The sequence below is a fragment of the Symphalangus syndactylus genome, chromosome 5, assembly GCF_028878055.3.
Source record: "Symphalangus syndactylus isolate Jambi chromosome 5, NHGRI_mSymSyn1-v2.1_pri, whole genome shotgun sequence".
Classification (NCBI taxonomy): domain Eukaryota; kingdom Metazoa; phylum Chordata; class Mammalia; order Primates; family Hylobatidae; genus Symphalangus; species Symphalangus syndactylus.
Window position 1 is genome coordinate 51,259,359 of NC_072427.2, and position 21,481 is coordinate 51,280,839.

At 46.9% G+C, this 21,481-nt stretch overlaps 1 protein-coding gene across 2 annotated transcripts in view; it reads right to left on the reverse strand.

Moving 5' to 3' along the window:
* The window catches only part of ATP10A (ATPase phospholipid transporting 10A (putative)), a 191,587-nt gene that overhangs the window by 49,747 nt on the left and 120,359 nt on the right, over nucleotides 1-21,481 (reverse strand). For both annotated transcript variants that reach the window (XM_063640219.1, XM_055278452.2), the window contains one exon: nucleotides 9,668-9,753. In XM_063640219.1, the coding sequence (XP_063496289.1) occupies nucleotides 9,668-9,753 (86 nt within the window). The remainder of the gene's footprint in view (nucleotides 1-9,667; nucleotides 9,754-21,481) is intronic.

Below are 21,481 nucleotides of genomic sequence, written 5' to 3' on the forward strand. Positions count from 1 at the left end.
TGCTATTTAGATTCAGAGGGATAGTCCAAGCTTAAGCTACTGGTTTTCAAACTTGTCCTCCTGGCCCACTAGTGACCCAGGCTGGCTGGGCAGCCTTGGGCTAGGACCGTGCTGGGACAGATGTGGCCCCAGGAGCCAGAAGCACAGGCCACAGTGGGAGGCCTCATAACCGGAACTGTAGCCCAGGCCTGCTGTAGTTCCAGGTTTCCAGAACAACAGCAAGGACCCAGCCTAGCCCAACCCAGACAGGGCCACCAAGGGAGTGCCTTCCGAGAGGCCACCTTTTCACACCCACACACCCTCTCCACACACATTCCCCACACTCTCAAGCCCAAATGCTTCCTGTGTGGCTCTTAGCGTCTCACCAGGGACCCCTGCAGCGGTTTCTCTCCTGCCAACTATTAGCTTCCTGACCAGGGAAATAAACCTATGTCCTAGTGAAGAAGAGAAGCTAAACAGTAAAGGCAAGGCTGAAATGCAAGCTGGGAGGATACATTTTCCACAAGTCAGTTATTTACCAACAGCAAGGGTTCTTCACCAGAGCAGATACAGGGGGCCACACAAGGGCTGTTCAGCCAACACCGTGTCTACTGTTCCCTTGGCAATTCCAAGACGCAGTAAGGTTTTCCTTTAAAGAGAGATTCGAGATGGCAAACCACTTTGCCAGCCACAGCATCAGAAGCCTGGTGGGTATGAGATATCCTTAGGTATAAAACCCTGCTCCACACTTGTGGAGTCAGGACACCCCCTACCACCTGTCTCCGTAGGCTTCTCCAGCAACAGCCAAAGACACCGACACCATTGCACTGGGACAGTAGAAAATAACAAATCATCTCTAAGTTCAGGTTATGCTTATTAAGGACAAACGATAAACTTAATAGAAAAAAGAAAAATGTTCTACATTAAATGTTCTTAATTGTGACACTGACTTTTGAGCAACTACTATGATTTCTGATGAGTCCAAGCCAGGCGGAAACTTGGCACCTTACACAGGTCCATCGACCTATACAGGTCCATGCCAGAAGGATGAGCGAATGTGAGGGGACAGGAACACACTGCTGCGTGAACAGCCCCACGTGAGAAAGGGGAGGCTGGAGAACAACATCACCATCAGGTGCCTGGTGCCTGGGCTGGAGACTGCCTTGGGCTTGTGAGAGAGAGGGGCCCGGCCAAGGGCAACACAGGCCCAGGACCACACAGGCACAAGGCTCAACTCCACAAAGACGCACACAAGAACATGAGCCGTCAGCTCCTTTGTCATGGGCTCAACTGTGTCCCCTCAAATTCAGCTGGTAAAGCCCTAACTCCCAGGGCTACAGGGTCTTTAAAGAGATCATTAAGTTAAAATGAGGTCCTTGGTACAGGTGCGGTGGCTCATGCCTATAATCCCAGCACTTTGGGAGGCCGAGGCAGGCGGATCACTTGAGGTCAGGAGTTCGAGACCAGCCTGGTCAACATGGTGAAACCCTGTCTCTACTGAAAATACAAAAATTACAAAAATTAGCCAGGCATGGTAGCGGGCACCTGTAATCCCAGCTACTTTGGAGGTTGAGGCAGAAGAATTGCTTGAATACAGGAGGCAGAGGTTGCAGTGAGCCGGGATCATGCCACTGCACTCCAGCCTGGGCGATCGAGCAAGACTTCGTCTCAAAAAGAAAAAAAATGAGGTCATTAGTGTGGGCCCTAGTCCACAGGACTAGGTCCTTCTAAGAAGAGAAGATTAGGCCACAGAAAACACAAGGAGAAGACATTTTGCCATCCACAAGCCAACGAGAAAGGATTCAGAAGACACCAGTCCTGCAGATACCTTGATCTCAGACTTACCAGCCGCCAGAACCAGGAGACAACAAAAGTCTGTTGGTGAAACCGCCCAGTCTGTGGCACTGTTTCAGCGGCCTGAGCACTCACACACATCCTTTAACATTTAACTAAGCCACTTAGAAGGCCTCATGCAGTCCAAGTCCCCAGGTCTGCTGACGTATCAGACCCATGTCTTCCAAATCAAAACTAGATGAGAGAACCATCTGGTGAGAACACCAGCCATCTACCAACAGGGCCCCATGCAGGCTCCATGAGAAGTGGCAGAGTTCGCCTGATACCTCCTGCCCTGTGTTTCTTCTCAGAAGATGTTACGTTTTCCTGAGCACACCTGCTGTTGGTAATGGGTCTCGTTCATCTGAGTCCCAGCATGTGAAGAAAGGTGAGAGCCAGCAACCATCAGAGGTGCCGACGAGGGCCCGCAACAGGGATGGGAATCCTCCCCTTCCAACACAGCGGTGCAGGGCAACAGTGCTCGGTGTCTCCTCCACGGCCACAGGCAGCAGTGTCCAAGTCCGGCACCAGGGACAGCAGTCTCCAAACCAGTTCCTCCCCAGGTCACATCATCTCCAGCAACCAGAGTCCCAGACCCTCCTCTCTGCCGTGCCCCAGGTGGTGGCTCCACATTGGCATGGTCACTGGTTGTCCCTGACTCCTCCCTCATTTTTACATCCATTCAACCTCATCTCCACGTTAACCTTCTCCCTGGCTGTGTCTTTAATCCATGCCCCCTTCTCTCTATCTCCATGCAGCACTGCTCTGATTCAGGCGCATGCATTTCTCTGCTGGAGCCTGCAACACACGCTTGCTGGCCTCAGCTCCACCGGCCTGGGTTCCTCACGTGGGTTCCTCACACAGGCACGGGAGCAATCTTTGAGTGTGCGCCTGTGAGTGTCCCCTGCGGGACTCCTCATTGCTCCGGCTTGACGCGGGAACCAGCTGACTCTGCAGCCCCTGCTTGGCCCACAGAAGGGGTGGCTTCTGTGGTTTTCTGCCCCAGCCACCCCCACACAGCACGTTCTGTCTTCTCTGTGCTAGCCTCTGCCTGAGGGAGCCCGGCCTTCTGGCCTGGGCTCAGCTTCTGCCGCCTTCAGGGCGGTCATCCATGCCACACTCCCAGGCCCCCCAACCAGGCCAGCTGGAGTGTTCCTTCCGCTTCCACGTCTCTGCTTCCAAACAGGAGCTGCTCATGTCCTATCCATTGCACACCCCAATGCCTATCTCAGAGCCTGGCAAACGTTGAAGGCTGCCTGGACCTTGGCTTTGAGCTGGGTCCATCCAGTGGGGGATGACAGGAAGGACACTGGAGGAGTGGCTGAGAGCAAGAAAAGACAGGGAGTAGGCTGGATGCACTGGCTCACACCTGTAATCCCAGCACTTTGGGCGGCCGAGGTGGGAGGATTGCTTGAGGCCAGGAGTTAGAGACCAGCCTGGCCAACATGGCGAAACCCCGTCTCTACTGAAAATATAAATAAATAAATAGATAGCCAGGCGTGGTGGTACGTGCCTGTAATCCCAGCTATTTGGGGAGGCTGAGGCAGGAGAATCACTTGAACCCGAGAGGTGGAGGTTGCAGTGAGCCAAGATTGCGCCACTGCACTACAGCCTGGGTGACAGAGTGAGACTCCGTCTCAAAAAGAAAGAAAGAAAGAAAAGACAGGGAATTTATTGCCTGCTCCCTCCTAGAGAGGCAGCACTGGCTGGCAGTGTCCCCTGACCAGGGATATGAGTCTCCCCAGGCATCTCCCTGGTCATGAGGCCCCCAGGGCCACTCTTCCCCATGGGGCCTCATGGCAGTGTCTGTTCAGCGGCTACTAATCTAGTATCTGCTTTGTCCCTGATGCATCTCCTACACCCACCCACTCCTGCAGAAACACCTTAGCAAAGATGCACCCTTAGCAAGTATCCTTCCTCATCTATACGAATCAGGGTGTTCAGTCTGCTTCCTAAGTGGGTCCTGACTGACATAAGTTAGGAGGAAGGAATGATAGATAATTCCTTCCATTAGCAAATCCTGGGCAGAATTTTCTTTAAAATAATAAGATGTTCAGGTTTTTGTTTATTTAAAAAAAGTAAGTGTGGAAATTACCAAACTGTTTTGTGCTGATGTTCAGTATTTTTAAGATATAAATATGTCAACTAAAGGTGGCAAGGCGAAATGAAAACATTCCAGTTTTAATGAATCTAGTTGATGCAGTTTATTTAATGCTTGGTCACTGGCAGTAAAGACATTTTGGATACAGCCCACACAAGGCTCCAACCAGACACCAGGCAGGAGGGGGCAGGGACTACGACAGCTCTGTTGTTAGTGACAGCCCTGCTGCCTTTACTAACCATGGTCCCTGGAGGGTGTCAGCCACCAGGGCGAAGAGCCTACCCCAAAATGCAGCTGGTGCTCGTGCCGGCCCTATGTGGTTGTAGGAGGCTCTCCAGCTCAGAACCCTGCTCTGTGGGTTAAGAATGGTCACCAAAGGAGAATGGGGCTGGCTATACTTGTATCTGACAAAATAGACTAAGTCAAAAACGATCCTACAAGACAAAGAAGGATCAATTATGCAGGAAGACATAACAGTGATAAATATGTATGCATCCAATATCAAAGCACCCAAGTATATAAAGCAAATATTGACAGATGTGAACAGAGAACTAGGGAACCGGCTTTACAATGTGAAATGGAATTTTACATCGGATAACCAATCAACCAGCCAACCTCTCTGCTTTATTCTTTTTTTTTTTTTGGAGACGGAGTCTCAATCTGTCGCCCAGGCTGGAGTGCAGTGGCACAATCTCGGCTCACTGCAAGCTCCGCCTCCCGGGTTCACGCTATTCTCCTGCCTCAGCCTCTCCCAGTAGCTGGGACTACAGGAGCCCGCCACCACGCCTGGCTAATTTTTTGTATTTTTTTCTAGTAGAGACGGGGTTTCACTGTGGTCTCGATCTCCTGACCTCGTGATCCGCCCGCCTCAGCCTCCCAAAGTGCTGGGATTACAAGCGTGAGCCACCGCGCCTAGCCTCTGCTTTATTCTTTAGGGGAAAGTGCAAATGTTTGATTGATTTGTGGCTTCAGAGATGACCATGTGCCATAAAGTTGGCTGAGCACAATCAGCAGGGTCAGGCTGAGCCAGGTCTCCATTCCCAGGAGGCCTCTCTGGGCGATGACACCTCAGGGTCGGGGCTAAGGAGTGAGTGCTGGGAACAGCTGGAGAAGGTGGGGAACGATGTTACTTCCAGATCCTAACTGAAGATTTCATTAGGGCTTAACTATATGAGGATCCTTCCAAAGAATGCAGCCTTAAAGGGCACTTGAATAATGAGGCTCCTAGCACTATTTTTCTGCCAGATGGAAATATATTTCACATACTATAATGTTCACTCATTTAAAGTTCATACAGTTCTGTATTTTGTTTTGTTTCAGATAGGGTCTCGCTCTGTTGTCCAGGCTGGAGTGCAGTGGTGTGATCATAGCTCACTGCAGCCTGGACCTCCTGAGCTCAAGCCATCCTCCCACCTCAGCCTCCTGAGTTTCTGTGACTACGGGTGCACACCACCACACCCACACCATGCTAATTTGTGTGTGTGTGTGTGTGTGTGATTTTTGTAGAGACAAGGTCTCACTACACTGTCCAGGCTGGTCTTAAACTCCTAACCTCAAGTTAGGCCTCCCAAAGGATTACTGGCATGAGCCACTGCACAGCCTAGTTTTTTGTTTCTGTTTGTTTTTGTATCATCAGAGTTGTATAACTACCACCACCAGCTAATATGAGAACATTTTCTTCTTTCTTTTTTTTGAGACTGGGTCTTGCTCTGTCTCCCAGGATGGAGTACAATGGCACAATCACAGTTCACTGCAATCTCTGCCTCCCCCTCTCAAGCTATCCTCCCACATCAGCCTCCCAGGTAGCTGGTACTATAGGAGTGCACCTCCACACCCAGCTAACGAGAACATTTTCATCACCATAAAAATAAACCCTAGACCCATGGGCAGTCACTTCCCATTCCTATCTCACTCCACACCCCCAAACCCTGGCAACTGCCCATCCCCTTTCTGTGTCTAAGATTTTCCTACTGTGAGCATTTCACATGCGACACCTTCTTTTTCTTTTTTTTTTTTTTTTTTGAGATGGAGTCTTGCTACATTGCCCAGGTTAGAGTGTAGTAGCGTGATTCTGGCTGACTGCAAGCTCTGCCTCCCGGGTTCACGCCATTTTCCTGCCTCAGTCACCCGAGTAGCTGGGACTATAGGCGCCTGCTACCAAGCCCGGCTAGTTTTTTATATTTTTAGTAGAGACGGGGTTTCAGTGTGTTAGCCAGGATGGTCTCCATCTCCTGACCTCGTGATCTGTCCGCCTTGGCCTCCCAAAGTGCTGGGATTACAGGTGTGAGCCACCGTGCCTGCCCACAGCACCTTCTAATTCATGTTGTACTTCACATTCATTCCTTCACTGGACTCTCATGTCAGCCTGTGAGGTTGACAGGCAGTTGATGATACCTCCAGGATTAGGAGAAGGCCGGGGCTCAGAAAGGCAGAATAACTTTCCTAAGGTCACCTCCCAGGGAAGAGAAAGAGCCTATATTCAGACTTGGGTCTTCTTGCTACAAACCCAAACTCAGTTCTGTTCTCCAAGTGCAAATGGTTAATGTTTCAAGTTTGGAATGGCAGGTCCTAAAAGAGGCAAATCTGCCGGCATTCCAGGGCTCTGTGGTGTGGAGGAGGTTACGTGGCAGCAGCTGCCTCATGGAGGTTGCAAGGAGGCCAGCGGGAGGAAGCAAACCAGGGAGCTGGCTCTGCAGCTGAGGCACTTCCTGAGCCTGGACAGCAGATCTACCTCCCAACTTAGCTCCCTGCCCTGGGCATCAGGACTGGTATGGGGTTAAGACCTCCTTTCTCTTTGCTTGGGATGGATAGCATTACCAGGCCCTACAGGAGGGAGGATTCTTGCCTAAAGGGAGCACTCCAGCCCCAGGAAGCACTCCTGCCCCGGGAGTATTCCTCACTATAAGGCTGCCCCAGTCCCCTTCACGCTGATGGTCCGGGGCAGGGCTGCTCCCTCTGGTCGTGCCCCACAGTCACAGGGGGATGTATTAACATACTGCTGCTCCACCCCCAGAGGCCTCTCCTGACTTGTCTGGATGGGAGAGGGGCCGTCCAGGCCGTGACAGCCCTGTGGCAAGCCCAGAACACCCCGGCTGGTGGAGATGGCGAATCACCGTTAAAGAGCATCAGGTCCGTGAAGAGGCCTGAATTGGCTGTGCCCACACAGGCCCAGATGGTGTGTGGGCCCAGGCTACAGGGGGGCTACCAGGGTTGGACGATGGGTGGAGTACACAAGGAGACAGTATGACATGACTGGGAGCAAAGCAGGAAAGGATTTCATGCTGGGAGAGCTGCTCTTCTCATGTCCCTTTCTCGGGCAACATGCTGGTGAGGACACCACACGAGGAACGCCTGCTGGCGGCACACGCTGGAGAAACCCCGGTGGGCCTGGCTGGCTGGCTGCAGGCAGATGGCACCCACTCAAGAGGCGTCTTCCGCAGCACCCGGGGGGGAGTGCAGCCAGGCCTGGGGGTACCCAGCCAGCCAAAGGCCTCATGTGGGAGGCAGTGAGGCGCTGGGGCTGAGCACAGGGCAGAGACAGCACACCAGACTCCTGTCCTCACCACACTGCTAGAGACAGTGGCTGAGCAACCCAGTGCCCCTCCCGTCTCCTGCACCAGACGCTGCCCCTCTCGTCCACCCCAGCAGAGGGCTGTCACCTCTCCTAGGCTCTGTGGGATCCGGAAGGCTGCAGGCCTTCGTATCTGTCCCTGCTGTGCCTCCACTGCCAGGCACTGCCCTGTCACACCAAGGACAATGAGATAGGAGTGCAGTCTTCAGAGAAGAAAGTCGACCCCTTATTTTTTTTTTTTTGGTAGAGTTGGCACCCTAAAACTATTCCAGGGATACCACTGAGCATTCTCCAGAGATGGCCCTTGCCCCATCCTTCACAATCGTTGTTTCAGGTCAAGATATCTAGCAACCCAGCACCTGCTCTCTGTAGCCGACTCGTGCCTGGGGATTCCCAGCAGTGCTGAGGATGGTGCGGTGCACACAAACTCTTGGGGCAAGGGATCAAGGAGGCCTGGGGAAGATGGTCCAGGAGTCAAGAAAGACCAGAAAAGCCACAGCACACAGGTTGTGCTGAGTATTTCCTCCCCAAATCGTAGAGGTTATATGCTCACATTTTGTTGAGTTTTACCCTGCTTTAATTGGCTCCTTTAAGGGGTGATTTAATGCTATCCGTGTCTGATTCTCAGATAATAAGGGCAATTCCAGTGGGTGACCGGGCCATCACTTGGCTGCAGACATATTTCAGCTTTTGCTGTGCAGAGTTCACTTCCATTGGGTCATCCCCAGCCCTACCGCCTGCCACTGTGTGCTGGGCACTGGCAGCAATGCCGGAGGTGCTGGCAAATCAGAAGACTCCACCTTACACCGAAAGCTCTTAGAAATGGGGCCACTTTCAGAAGCAGATCGCTCCCACACCTCCGTGTGTCTGCAAGGGTGGGGGGCGGGGGTAGGCCACTGCCTGGACCTTTCAGGGGCTGCAGGCATCAATGGTCCATCCCTGCCTCCAAGCAGGACAGCCCCAGGAGGTGGCCCCTTGTGCTGCAGGGGAGAGGGCTGAGCCCACGGGAGGTGGCTGAGGCGTGATAGCTGGAACAATGCTTGAGGCAGAGGAACGCCATGTGCGTCATGCCCCTGTCACAGCCTTGTTCTCCAGAAGACTATCCCAAGGGCCCTGGCAGGCCATTCAGCAATTCTGTCCTGACACCGCCTATTCTCTTCCATGTTTTTCCCCACAGCACTGACCACACACACACACTCCCGATTATTATGGAAATTTCCAAACAGACATGAAGGTGGTCTCTACTACTCCCCATCACGCGGCTGCAGCAAGTGCCAACACAGGGCCAGGCCTGTGCCCTGATCCACCTGTCTTTCTGTTTTGGAGCACGAAGGGGCTGGCCTACTAGACACACTCTAGGTTATGCTTATTTGTTGTTTTTTTTTTGAGACGGAGTCTCGCTCTGTCCCCCAGGCTGGAGTGCAGTGGCGCGATCTCGGCTCACTGCAAGCTCCGCCTCCCGGGTTCACGCCATTCTCCTGCCTCAGCCTCCCGAGTAGCTGGGACTACAGGCGCCCACCACCACACCCGGCTAATTTTTTGTATTTTTAGTAGAGATGGGGTTTCACCGCGTTAGCCAGGATGGTCTTGATCTCCTGACCTTGTGATCCGCCCGCCTCGGCCTCCCAAAGTGCTGGGATTACAGGCTTGAGCCACTGTGCCCGGCCTATGCTTATTTGTTTTAATTGTCTTTCTTTCCCCTTAACTAGAATGAAATAAACACAAAGGCAGGAACTTCTGTTTATTCAGTTTACCACAGTACATCCAGTGCCTTGAATGTGCCCAGCACGTAGCAGGTATCAATAAATACTTGTTCAGTGACTGAATGGAAGCATACATCCATGAAATTCTACCCGGACTACTCCTGCTTCCATGTAACGGGACCATGTGTGGTCAGCTACACATCTCTGGTCACGCCCATCGCCTTCCCAGGGCCTGCTAGCGGGAGGAAAAGCGGTACCTCCTCCTTACAGATGGTAGTGGCAAGCTTCTACTGACAACACACTCTTACCCACCAGTTCCAAAAGCAGCCAAGAAGGCTCAGGTGCTGGGCCACATTCCTAAATAGCTACACCATGTGACAAAGAGTAGTAAATGCATACTTTATAACTGAGAATGTGTATACACCTGCCTATATAGTTATCAAACAGAAGGATGCACGCAGGCAGACGCACGATACTCACATGCAGCCGCGAAACCTACTCAGGTCGTTGTTTGGCTTCTCGCATTCGATCACGCTGGTGAACGTCAAAGGATTGAATTCGGAGACCTAAAATAACAGCACGTAGACATTAGAGAAATCTGGGCTCAGGCTGCACCGTTCTAAAAGGCACTTGTTTTTCTGTCTCGCATCCGTGGCAGGCAAATTTCACGGGGGAAAACCTCTGCCTATGAATCTCTCTGGAAAGCCAAGGCACTGCCTTCTCCACTGTATAATAAATAACAATTGATCATTTTATAACGAGTGACAATTGAGGGATCGGTGCTGGTTACTGCTAGTAAGTGAGCAGAAATGACTGCAGCTCCATTGCAAAATGAGAGAACAGGCCATAAAGCACAGGAGGCCATCAATGAAGCAAAGGGATGAATGAGTTTTTTAAGACACATGGCACTTGCCCATTTCTACAGACTTGGAGAAGCAAATTCCACCTGGAAAACAGGAGCTTATAATAAATTCTATTTTTTCAACGTACACTACATGATACTCATGGATCTTCGATGAAAAAGATTTACATAGCCAATGAGTGAGCCAACAACTTCTTTAGTATTCTGCTCAATTAAAAAAAAAAACCTGAGAACTCACCACAAAAATGTCTTTAGGATTTTTCCATTGATAGATAAAACAGAGCCCAGCTCATAAGAAAGGCTTAGGAGTTGGGGGAAGGAGGAAGAAGGGAGAGAAATTGAGGGAATAAGCCCTCAGTATAAATGAGTACAATTAGTGGATTTCTTTTTAATCAGCTCTCTGGTCAGGCCTGTCATTCTACTTAATCTATCAAGTGTCATAACATGGTAAAAAATCGAACTATCTTTGTTCACACACACAAAAAGTGAAGGTGGTTAAAAATTATAGAAATGGCGTAAACACTGTTGACACCACCCCAGGTAACTATGGCTCTGCTGCAACCACACATTTCCCTGCACAGAATACAGCCATAAAGGTAATTACTCAAAACTCAGTTCCTACTGTTTCCCAGTGTAAAGCGTACATTAAAAGGGGCATGCGCTAGATAATCATAGCTCGATTCAATAACTGAAATTGAAATGCTATTTTAAAAGGCTCTTCTTGGAGTTTAATTAGCCATCAGTCTCTTTTCTCCTTGGACTGAAATGGCCTCTCGCTCTATTTCCAGAGCGAGGCTCTGTTTCAAGGAGTCCTGTGTTTATTTAAAGCCTGTGGATTATCTTGAAACCAGTGGATGGCTTTTTCCAGGGCGGACATTTGCAGATGCAAAGTACAGGATGGCCATGAAGGCAGTGAGTTCCAGAGAACACCAGGATTATTCTTGGCAGACGAGGAGGGTAGGACTTAAAATATTTTGTCTCTGTTTATTATTCTTTCTCTCTAAGAAAAATGTCATGGACATGGCTCAGAAACAGTAGGACATTCTGTCTCTGGGACTTCAGAGATGTGTTTGTAATGTTCTACCAACAATCTCGTGCCCTGGGGAGTGTGCGCAGGGGAGGTCCCAGGCACGGGACGCCTGGCTTCCTCTGCATCCTTCTGGAACTGGGGAGGATTTGGAGAATTTTTAGAACTGGAGGGATCTCTAGAGACTGGCATGGGCTGAACTGGAGCCCCTCATTCGCCACTAGAACTCATATATTGAAGTCCTAACCCCATGTAGCTCAGAATGTATCCTTATTTAGAGATGAAGTCCTTAAAGAGGTAACTAAATTAAAATGAGGTCATCAGGGTGGACCCTAATCCCACATGACTGGCGGCCTTATACAAAGAGAAAATCAGGACACAGAGATACACAGAGGGGAGATCATGCAAGGACACATGGAGAAGCCAAAAAGAGAGGCCTCAAAAGAAACCATCCTGCTGACCCCTTACTCCCGAATGTCCAGCTTCCAGACCTGTGAGAAAATAAACTTCCGTTGCTTAAGCAGCCCAGTCTGCAGTGTTTCATTGCAGATGCCCCAGTAAACGAATACAGAGACCATCTTTGAATTCCTCATTTAAAAAGCATTTCATATCCAGAGCATACCTTCTGGATGAGGAAAATCGTGTTTACATTGTTTATTTCTAACAACAGGCAATACAGCAGCACTCCCCATTTAGGAAATATATTGATTTATCCCTCAATCCACTCATGTCAACCCCTGACTCATTACAAACCAGCTTTGAGGTCATGCCCGAGTTATCCATCAGTCAGACTTGTCAACCTGCCCCCTGGAGCATGGACAGAGGTAGAGGCCCCCAATCCACCCTTCTGCTCTGAGCACACTAACTCCATTCTTCTTAAAAAGTAGACATCCAGCTAGGGAAGAGGAAACAGTTCTAGAGACGGATGGTGGTGATGGTTGCGCAACAATGAGAATGAACTTAATGCCACTGAACTGTACACTCACAAATGATTACAATAGTAAACTCTATGTTATGCATATCTGCCATGATAACATAGAGTTATCATTTCATTTACGGCCATGCCACCCTGAACGCATCCAATTTTGACTGATCTCGGAAGCTAAGCAGGGTTAGTACTTGGATGGGAGACACAATTTAAAAAATTTTAAGTGGATATAAACAAACTCTGAGAATTGACTGAGAAGAAATGAAATAATCATCAAGTTGAACATAGACCAGAAATCTGGGACCTTTCAGTACAAGTACATAAAGTCTCCCTTGCCAGTAATTCGTGAGGGCACTGCCATTCTGATTGTCATCACCGTCAACACAATTACGAGTTTTGGGAGGCTTGCCAAATGCCAGGCATTGCGCTAAGTGCCTTACAACTATCAGGTGACCCTGCTAGAAAGTCGGTTTTTGCACCACCTTCAACTTAGGATGTTTAAGTATCGTGCCCAAGGTCACAGTGGTCTTGGAGTGATGGACTGGAGCTTCCTTGGCCTCTGAGCTATCAGCTCAACCATCAATACCCGCAGAGACAATCTGGTATTAACAGAAAAAGATTGTGCAAATAAGCCAGAAAACGTGTAACAGATTCTATCTATAGAAACATCCCCAAAAATTTAAATTGCTTTTCATTTTTTATTTTTGAGGCAGAGTTTCATTCCTGTTGTCCAGGCTGGAGTGCAGTGGTGTGATCTTGGCTCACTGCAGCCTCCACCTTCTGGGTTCAAGCGATTCTCCTGCCTCAACCTCCTGAGTAGCTGGGATTACAGGCACCCACCACCATGCCCGGCTAATTTTTGTATTTTTAGTAGAGACAGGGTTTTGCCATGTTGGCCAGGCTGGTCTTGAACTCCTGACTTCAGGTGATCCACCCGCCTTGGCCTCCCAAAGTGCTGGGGTCACAGGCGTGAGCCACCGTGCCCGGCCTTAATTGCTTTTTGAAGTTCTAAGTTTCCAAAATTTAAGTTTTAATGTTTTGAAAACATGCTTCAGTTCAACGTACCTTGATCTGATCATAGATACCCTCTTTCCACCTTCAGCAATGCCCATGGATGTGGGCTTACCCGAGCCCACCCAAAAACAGAGTAAAAAATCAGGAGCCCGGGGACTTAGTGCTAGCTCTTTTGATTAATAAATATGAGACTTTCGGCAAGTGAAGAGAGGGCATTTGGACTCGGATCTCCGGGGTCTCTCTTGCCCTATAAGTCCACAAATCTGTAGGATGCAGAGGTGGTTCCAATGAATCCTTGTGCTTGGGGACGACAGACTCACTATTGCAGAAACAGCATCACCTGCAAGAGTGCTGCCCACACATGCCAGCCTCAAACTGAAGCACTGTCCTCTGCAGCTCTGCCGCAGCACCCCAGCATCTCAGATGAAAGGAAGCTGACATCACGAAGGGTTCACCCACTGCAGAGCAACATGTTCAAATAAATATCTCACTGGCAAGAAAGAAAGTGCTCATAGTTTCTGTTGTCGTCTTACAAATATTTCTGAAGCTTCTTTGGGCAAAGTGATTTGACCTTACTAGGTGGAAAGAAAGAGGCAGGACAGTGGTGCAACAGAGAGCCCTCCAGCCCTGCCCTTGAACTTGCGTTTCTGCTAGAGACAGCAGCAGCAGGTGCTCCAGGGATGCCCAGAGCCCTGCGGCATGCTTCTGCTTCCTCCTGATGCCTGGGACCTCCTCCTGGTAGAACAGCTGTGTCCCCTCTTCAACCACATGGGGGAGGCGTGTGTCTAATTCAGCAGTGCCCAGATTGCTACTTGAATGAATGGTTTGATTCACAGGGGAGATTCTGTTACCAACCTTGTATTTCACATTTGCATTAAGTGAATTGCTACTAAGTACTCAACAAAAGCAAATACAGATGTCCTCCATCTTGAAACAGCAGTGATGTTGGAAAGGGCATTTATAGTCCATTAAAGAGGATACTGTTATTTTTTCTTCTATCATAAAAAAACTAAAGAGGTTCATATTGCTTCAGCCACTGGGTGAGCACACAGCACAGGTGCACACTTGGGTCATCTGCAGGTCGGCTGCCAGCAGGGACCCTACGTAATGATCCAGGAGGAAATCTCTGAGTGAGACCACCTGTCTGGGTCTCTGGATGATGTGGGCAGAGAGAACCCTGGTGAGAGAATGCACAGAGAGCAGGGGCCAGCACCTGCCAGCCAGGCAGGGCCACAGCCTGCACCAGCGAGAAGACGTGGAAAACACACACACTCCCCTGTCCTCTGCATCTGGATCCCGTTCTGAAAACGTCCTTTGCGTTCCCCATCATAATACTCCAAGGTCACAAGGAGGTTGAGGTCCCCCTGGTTCACCTCCAGCCTTGACATCATGCCTGGACATGATCCTCGAAGGCTCTCAGTGACAAACACAACACCTCTGTCTACCTGGCTTTGGTCTTGCCGCCTGCTATGGGCCTGTTTGTCCCTGGACTGAATGATCCCCATCTGATCACAGAAGTATTTCACCTTAACAAAGCCTTGGAGACAGCTGCTGCCCTACAGGATGCAATCCTCATCCCATGCAAGAGCAAAGCTCTGCTCAGGGTCACTGCGCTGACCTCCTCGGCTGCCACCCCTCCCGGCACCCATTCCTGCCATGCAGGGAATTCTGAGGAAGCCCAAACATTTCTGCATGGCTTCCTTTGTCTTCCCATCCTACAGCATCAGGCGAAGTGCCTTCATTTAGCATTTCAGGATGTTTCTTTTCTGGAGAAGCCTTCCTGACGGCCCCCTGGTAGGGTAGGCAGGTGCCACAGCTCCAAACTTGCTTGGTCCCCATGCAGACATCAAACTCTGTGCTTCCTGGGTGTGGCTGGAGCTGGCTCCCATTCCTCCTTCACTAGACCACAGGTTCCCTGAGCACAGGTACTCTGTGCCCTTGAGACCATCACAGTGCCTGGCACACACACGGTCAGAGGGTGATGAATGCTTATTTCAGAAGGATCTCAGGTGCCACAAGCTTCTGGATCACTCCAGAACTCCGTGCTGGGCTCTTGGGGACCTAAAGCCCCTGCCTGCTGCACCATCTGCCAAGAGGGCCTGCTGAGGCGTCTCTGTGATTCCAGAATGCATAGTTCCTCTTTTTAAAGTGTGGGCACTTTTCTCCTGGCAGCAATATAAAATGATTTCTTCATAGCCTCTAATCCGCCTCCTTAGCTCCTTCCTTATTGATCATGGGTAAAGAATACCTTAATTAAATTAAGCCAAGCATTTTAACCCAAATTAATGGAATAATTACCCCCAACTCTTTTGTTTTGTACTTTCTTTATTATTACTATTATTATTATTTTGTATTTCAATCTAATTTGTATTTACCACTTGACGGTCAGTGCTGTGGAAATTCAAAGGAGGGCAGATGGCCTGATCCCAATACTGAATGAAAGAGTGAATTTACTTTTTCACTGCCAAGACTGTAGTGTCAGGTGAACATTTTCAATTTGCTAAACTGAAATAGCAAAGTAGTCTGTTTTGTCCATCAGGTGCCTCCTGACACGTAGTGGGTATCAGTCAGTTATTTATTGAATAAATAAATAACAAATAAATACCCAAGTGAAAGCGTCTGGTGGCAAGAAACACCGAACGTACAAGGAAACTTAACTCAAAGTGATAATTTCTCCAAGTTCCACAGATTCAGTGTTACTCTAGGGGTTAATGCCCCATGACAAATACTGAATAGAAATGAGCATGAAACCGATTTAGACAACAATGTAATCTATAATAGTGGCTGTGATTGTATTATTTAAGGTATCCTAAATATGGAAGTGATAAGTAGGTTGGCCCAGTCACTCATGGCAGGACACTCCACTGCACGTCACACAGCATGTGACGGACTCTGTGAGTGCTGCGTCCCTGTCTGACGTGGTTCTCGTCTCCATGGTGACAAGCTGACAGGGACAATGAGAACTGGCATCAGGGCCTCCGCAGTACTCTTTCAGAGTCAACTTCACACAGGTCCACAGGTGGCTTCTGGGAGGCTCACGCCTCGGAGAAACTGATCAAGGGGTGCCTGGGTTCTGCCTTCTTTTTCTAACTGGAGATTTTCTTGCCGCAAGCACGAGTGTTAGAGATCAAGTGGTCCTCCCTTAGTTTCTGAGCAGAAAGGCAGCTTTTCCCTTGTTAAATTCTAGTTGAGAACACAGCCCCCCCTTGGCTTTCCTGCCTTTCATCTTTTGTCCCCTTGCCTCCTGACTGTCGCACAGTCAAAAAGCCTTGGTAGATGGTGGCAAAATTCAAAGGCTCACAGTGCGGGGTTAGAGTTTGAAGTCTCAAAATCAAAACCCTTTCTTTCCCTCCTGGCCCCAAACGCTCCATGCTGTTTCAGTGGGCTGTGGCTGTCAGCAAAGCCTTGATTTCTCCTCCGTCAAATGCACCTAAGAGTCCCTAAGAACTGGCTGTGCATTCAGACAGTAGGTAATGAGAGTTGTTTCACAGAACACCAAATTCAAACCTAGATGAGGGCTGTTTGTTAAAATTGCCCTATTGAACGTATTTGTACTTAATCCAACAGGGTGTCCCTGCATGAAACCTGCCTGCAGCCCCTCTGCTGAGCTATTAGCACAGTCGGGTCCACATCAGTCTGTCTGCTTCCACAGCCACAGGCCACTTAGTGCCTCTTCCATCACTACAGGTGGGGGTGATGGTGTGAGCAGAGGCACAGCTTTTGGGTGTGAATGTGTCGTGCTTCAGAGATCACTGAGTAGACAGCCTTGCTGGAGAAAAGGTGCTCTTTCTTTGCACAGCATAACAGGGGTCTGGAGCCTCAGTGTATTTATAATAAAAGGGACCCTAAAGGCAGAGTTCTATGGATCACAGGGCCATCAGTAGCCACATAGAGGAAGACGATACTACTATTTTAGAGGCCAGTCGGGATGGAGAATACAAAAAGAGGAGGTCAGCTAAGAAAAAGCTCTTGTGCTAATCTGGGGAATGATTCCAAGACTAAAATGGCAACAGAAATGTGAAATTCTAAAGCACAACCAGATTAGCTCAGTCATCAGATTCAAAAGAAAAGTTATCCAGCACCAGACAACTGGGCAATTTGGACCAAACCTCCAGTTACTGGCAAACAGAGATGCTGGACAGAAAATTGAAAACAGCTGCCTGGAGGTATGAACGATTTAACAAGAAAGTGAAGAATAAGCAAGCCAAGAAATAAAAAGACAAAAATCCAGAGTTGAGGCTGGGCTTTGAGGTTTCTTTTCCCTGAGGAGGGTCTACAGCTTCTGCAAGATGTAGTTAAGAGGTTGAGTGGAGCTCATGAGACACATGTTGGTGCTCGGGGCCCGTATTAGTTGCCTGTAGCTGCTGTAACAAATCACCACAAATGTGGTTGCTTAAAACAATAGTCATTTGTTATCTCGCAGTCCTGGAAGTCGAAAGTTGGAAACAGGTCTCACTGAGCTACAGTCAAGGAGTTGGCAGGGCTGTGTTCCTTTTGGAGGCTCTAGGAGAGAATCCATCTCTTTGCTTGTTCCAGCTTCTTGAGTCACATTCCCTGACTTACGGCTTCCTTCCATTTTTAAAGTCATCAGTGTATGGGGATTGAGTCTGTCTCACGCTGTATCACTTTGATAGTGAGGTCTGATTAACAGCCTTAATTCCACTTACAACCTCCATTTCTGCTTGCTATGTAGCATAACATATCCACAGGTTTAGGGGATTAAGATGTGGGCATCTTTCAGGGGACTACTATTCTGTCTACCATAAAACCTACCAAGAGAGGGGCCTGATAAACACCTATGCTTTCTAACGCAACCAGGAAGAACTGCATCACAGAGGAAGTGAACTGCAGGAAAGAGCTTCAACATGGAACTTAATCCAACATGGTGACACTGCATCAAACACATCCAGAACACTGGTGAGTTCATTTTGTGCAGCTGCTACCCAGCTTAGAGTCAACTGAGTAGCCCAGAAAAATCTCAATGTGAAAAACGGAGTATAATAATTCCAAATTGCTAGAACCCCTAGATACTAAACAAAACCAGCAAAGTCTTCTTTATATATGTGTGTATGTGTGTGCGCATGTATGTGTGTGTGCATGTATGTGTGTGTGTGTGTGTGTGTATATATATATGAAATACAAGGCTCAAATTCTTTGTAAAAAATCAATTTCCAAGTACAATGTCAGACACAGACTCAGGGATAACCAGGCATAACAGGATGTAAAGCATCATGGAAGAACCAACAAAACGAGAATAGGAACAGACCCACAGGAAGTTTAAAATCATGCTTGCTGTGATCATAAAGCTAAAGATGCACCTGAAATTTTAGAACAGCTAGAAATTATAAAATGTGACCTAAGAGATTTGGAAAAAATAGAGCCCACATGAAATTTTCAATTAAAAGCTGACTGCCTGGTTTATTAGCAGATTTGGCAAACACAAAGGGAAAACTAGCAAACTACAAGAAACATGAGAAAAATGGTTTTGAATTAAGCATGGGAAGACGAAAGGATGAGAAGTACAGAAGAGAGAGAAGAAACCATAAAGGATAGAGGGAAGTCTAACATGTGTAATCAGGGCCCCAGAAGAAAAAGAGAGAGAGAATGATGCAGGATTAATTATTGAATACATAATAGCTGAGAATGTAGTAAATCTGACTAAAAAGCAACAAACTACAGATGCAAGAACTTTTAAATAGGGTCAGTGAAGGGAGATTATAGCTAGGCACATGACACTAAAATGATGAAAACCAAAGAAAATAAACTCTTAAAGGGAAATTGAGGCCAGGCGCAGTGGCTCACGCCTGTAATCCCAGCACTTTGGGAGGCCGAGGCCGGCAGATCACGAGGTCAGGAGTTCAAGACCAGCCTGGCCAACATGGTGAAACCTCAACTCTACTAAAAATACAAAAATTAGCTGGGTGTGGTGTCGCGTGTCTGTAATCCCAGCTACTTGGGAGGCTCAGGCAGGAGAATCACTTGAACCAGGAGGCTGAGGTTACAGCTTGAACCTGGGAGGCAGAGGTTGCAGTAAGCAGAAATTGCACCACTGCATTCCAGCCTAGGCAACAGAGCAAGACTCTGTCTCAAAAAAAAAAAAAAAAAAAAAAGGGAAACTGATAAAACTTGTTACTGGCACACAAAAACTAAAGAAAATACTAAACAGTAGTGTTAAAAGAGAAGGCAGCCAAGCACAGTGGCTCATGCCTGTAATCCAAGCACTTCGGGAGGCCAAGGAAGGCAGGAGGATTGCTTGAGGCCAGCAGTTTGAGATGAGCCTGGGCAACAGAGCAAGACCCCCGTCTCTGCTATAAAAAAGAGAGAGAGAAGGAAATTGGCCTGATGAAAGGACTAAGATGCAGGAAGAATGAAAAGCAACAAAAATGGTAAATAAGAAAGTAAATATAAAAGCATGTTGACTGTATTAAATAATAATGTCTTTGGCAATTCATAAACTGATATAATTACAACACACAAAAGTATGTAAGTTGGAAGAGAATAAAAAGATGCTTTTTGTTTAAAAAGGGCCCTTGCATTATTCAGAAAGAGAATAAAAATCAATTCACATTTAATACTGATAGTCAAAGATGCATGTTGTAATCTCTCATGTAACCACCAATATTATATAGTAAGAAGCATATAATTTCCAAACCAACCAAAGAAAGCATGATAAATTCAATGAATCAGAAAGAAGGCAAAAATGGAGAGAAAAAAGAATACATCAAGCAGGACAAATAAAAATGATAAATAGATGCTTCACACTGAAATATACCAGTAGTAACTGTAAAAGTGGATCAAGAAAAATATTTTAATGAAAACCCAAAAACTGTGTCAGACTGAATTTAAAAACTCAAGACTATATTGACGAGAAGACCTAAAGCATGCAGATACTAGAAAACTGTGAAAAGCTGAAAAAGATATAAATAGCAAAGTGTAACAAAAAGAAAGCTAGGGTGCCTGTATTAATATTAGATAATATAGTATTAAATAAAAAAGCATGTCTCTATATAAAAAGCATTAATTTGAATTAAAAAGTTCAACTTATTTGAAAAATAAAAAATGTCTAAATTTATATAATCCTAATAGCATAAACTCAAATTATATATTACAAAAATTGACAGAAACAAAGGAGACATAAAACAAATCCACAAACTTGGTAACGTTCCTTACTCAGTATTTGATAAAACAGTCAAAAAATCAGGAAGTTATATAAAATTTGAACATCACTATTAATAAACTAACCTAATGGACACGTGTAAAACACTGCACACGAGAGCTGTAGAACACAGTCTTTTCAAGTACTCACACAACACTGACACGTACTGACCATATTCTGTGCCATAAGCAAGTATCAATCAATTTCAAAAAACTAAATTCATATAGGATTAACTTAAATCAGAATTCACCATAAAAAGAAAATTACTAAAAGTCCCATTTGCTTTGAAATTATGTAATACAATTCTAAATGACCAATTAGTCAAAGAAAAGAAGTCACGAGAGAAATTAAGAAAAATATTTTTGTAAATGATATTAAATATACAGGTTGAGTATCCCTACTCGGAAACTCCAAAATCCAAAATGCTTCAAGATCTAAAACTTTTTGAGTGTTGGCATATGACACCCAAAGGAAATGCTCACTGGGGCGCTCCAGATTTCAGATTTTCGGATTAGGAATGTTCAGGTGGTAAGTGTAATGCAAATAATATTCCAAAAATCCAAAGACAAAAATCAGAAATCCGAAACACTTCTGGTCTTAAGTATTTCAGATAAAGAATATTCAACTTGGCTGGGTGCAGTGGCTCACGCCTGTAATCCCTACACTTTAGGAGGCCAAGGTGGATGGATCAAGTGAGGTCAGGAGTTCGAGGCCAGCCTGGTCAATATGATGAAACCCCGTCTCTACTAAAACTACAAAACATTAGCTGGGCATGGTTGTGGGCTCCTGTAATCCCAGCTACTCAGGAGGCTGAGGCAAGAGAATCGCTTGAACACGGGAAGCAGAGGTTACAGTGAGCCGAGATCACGCCAACACTCCAGCCTGGGCAATAAGAGCAAAACTTCATCTCAAAAAAAAAAAAAAAAGAATATTCATCTTGTACTATGTATCAAAGATTGTGGGATATTGCTTGCTTTTGGGGAAATTAATAGTCTACTTGAATATATTAAGGAATACTAAAAGGAGAAATTAATGAGCTAGGCACAACTTGTAAAAAAGAAGATTATACTAAACACAATAGCAGAAAAAATAAATAAAAATAACTAAAAGACAAATCTAGGAAAAAAGTATAAATTATATAATAACAGAAATAAAAAAGGGAACATCAGTACAAATCCTACATACATCAACAAGTTAAAAGTGTTATGTGAACAACTGAATGCCAATAAATTTGAAAATTTAAGTAAAAAGGACAGATTAGTAGAAAAATACAAGTTTCTAAAATTTAGAGTAGAAAAAACCGAACA